The sequence below is a fragment of the Mesitornis unicolor genome, unplaced genomic scaffold, assembly GCF_000695765.1.
Source record: "Mesitornis unicolor isolate BGI_N332 unplaced genomic scaffold, ASM69576v1 scaffold29117, whole genome shotgun sequence".
NCBI classification, from domain to species: Eukaryota; Metazoa; Chordata; class Aves; order Mesitornithiformes; family Mesitornithidae; genus Mesitornis; species Mesitornis unicolor.
This window is the reverse complement of record NW_010197515.1, coordinates 4,281-4,792: the sequence shown is the minus strand read 5'-3', so window position 1 is coordinate 4,792 and position 512 is coordinate 4,281. Positions and strand designations below refer to the sequence as shown.

At 64.5% G+C, this 512-nt stretch overlaps 1 protein-coding gene across 1 annotated transcript in view; it reads right to left on the bottom strand.

Annotated features, from left to right (window-relative positions):
- Positions 1–4: 4 nt before the first annotated feature.
- FSTL3 (follistatin-like 3 (secreted glycoprotein)) overlaps positions 5–512 on the bottom strand; it is a gene marked incomplete at both ends in the record, with an annotated part of 3,214 nt that continues 2,706 nt past the window's right edge. Inside the window, one exon of the mRNA XM_010188832.1 lies at positions 5–159. Within this exon, the coding sequence (XP_010187134.1) occupies positions 5–159 (155 nt within the window). The remainder of the gene's footprint in view (positions 160–512) is intronic.

The window sequence follows — 512 nt, the reverse complement described above, 5'->3', positions numbered from 1 at the left end:
ACGCCGAGGGGTAGGTGACATTGTTGTTGCCACAGAGGGCACGGTCCAGGCTGGTGGGCTCGGGGCAGGGAGCGGTTCTGCACATCACGCAGTGTGCGCTGCCCGTCTGGTCCACCACGCACGTGTGGGTGCCGGGACACACCACGCTGGAGCAGGACTCTGCGGGCAACCATGTGCGGACACAGCTTAGCCCCCATGGCCAAGGCAAGCCAGGGATGGCCACTGTCATTCCACAGCTCCTCCAACCAGGGGCACCATCCCAGGGAAACCTGGGTCCCCTCCTGCCTTTGGCTACTGGGAGAGGAGCCCTGGCTACTGAGAGAAGCCAGGGCTGGAGGGTCCCAAGCTCCCCCATCACTGATGCTGCTGAGGACTGGAGCTGGCAGGGGCCGATGTACCCAGTGTGAGGGACTGTGTGTGACAGGAGATGGCAGGGAGGGGTGTCCCTGATGTGAGGGGCCACACGGGACAGGAGCTGGCAGTGATCGATGTCCCTGGTGCAAGGGACTGCG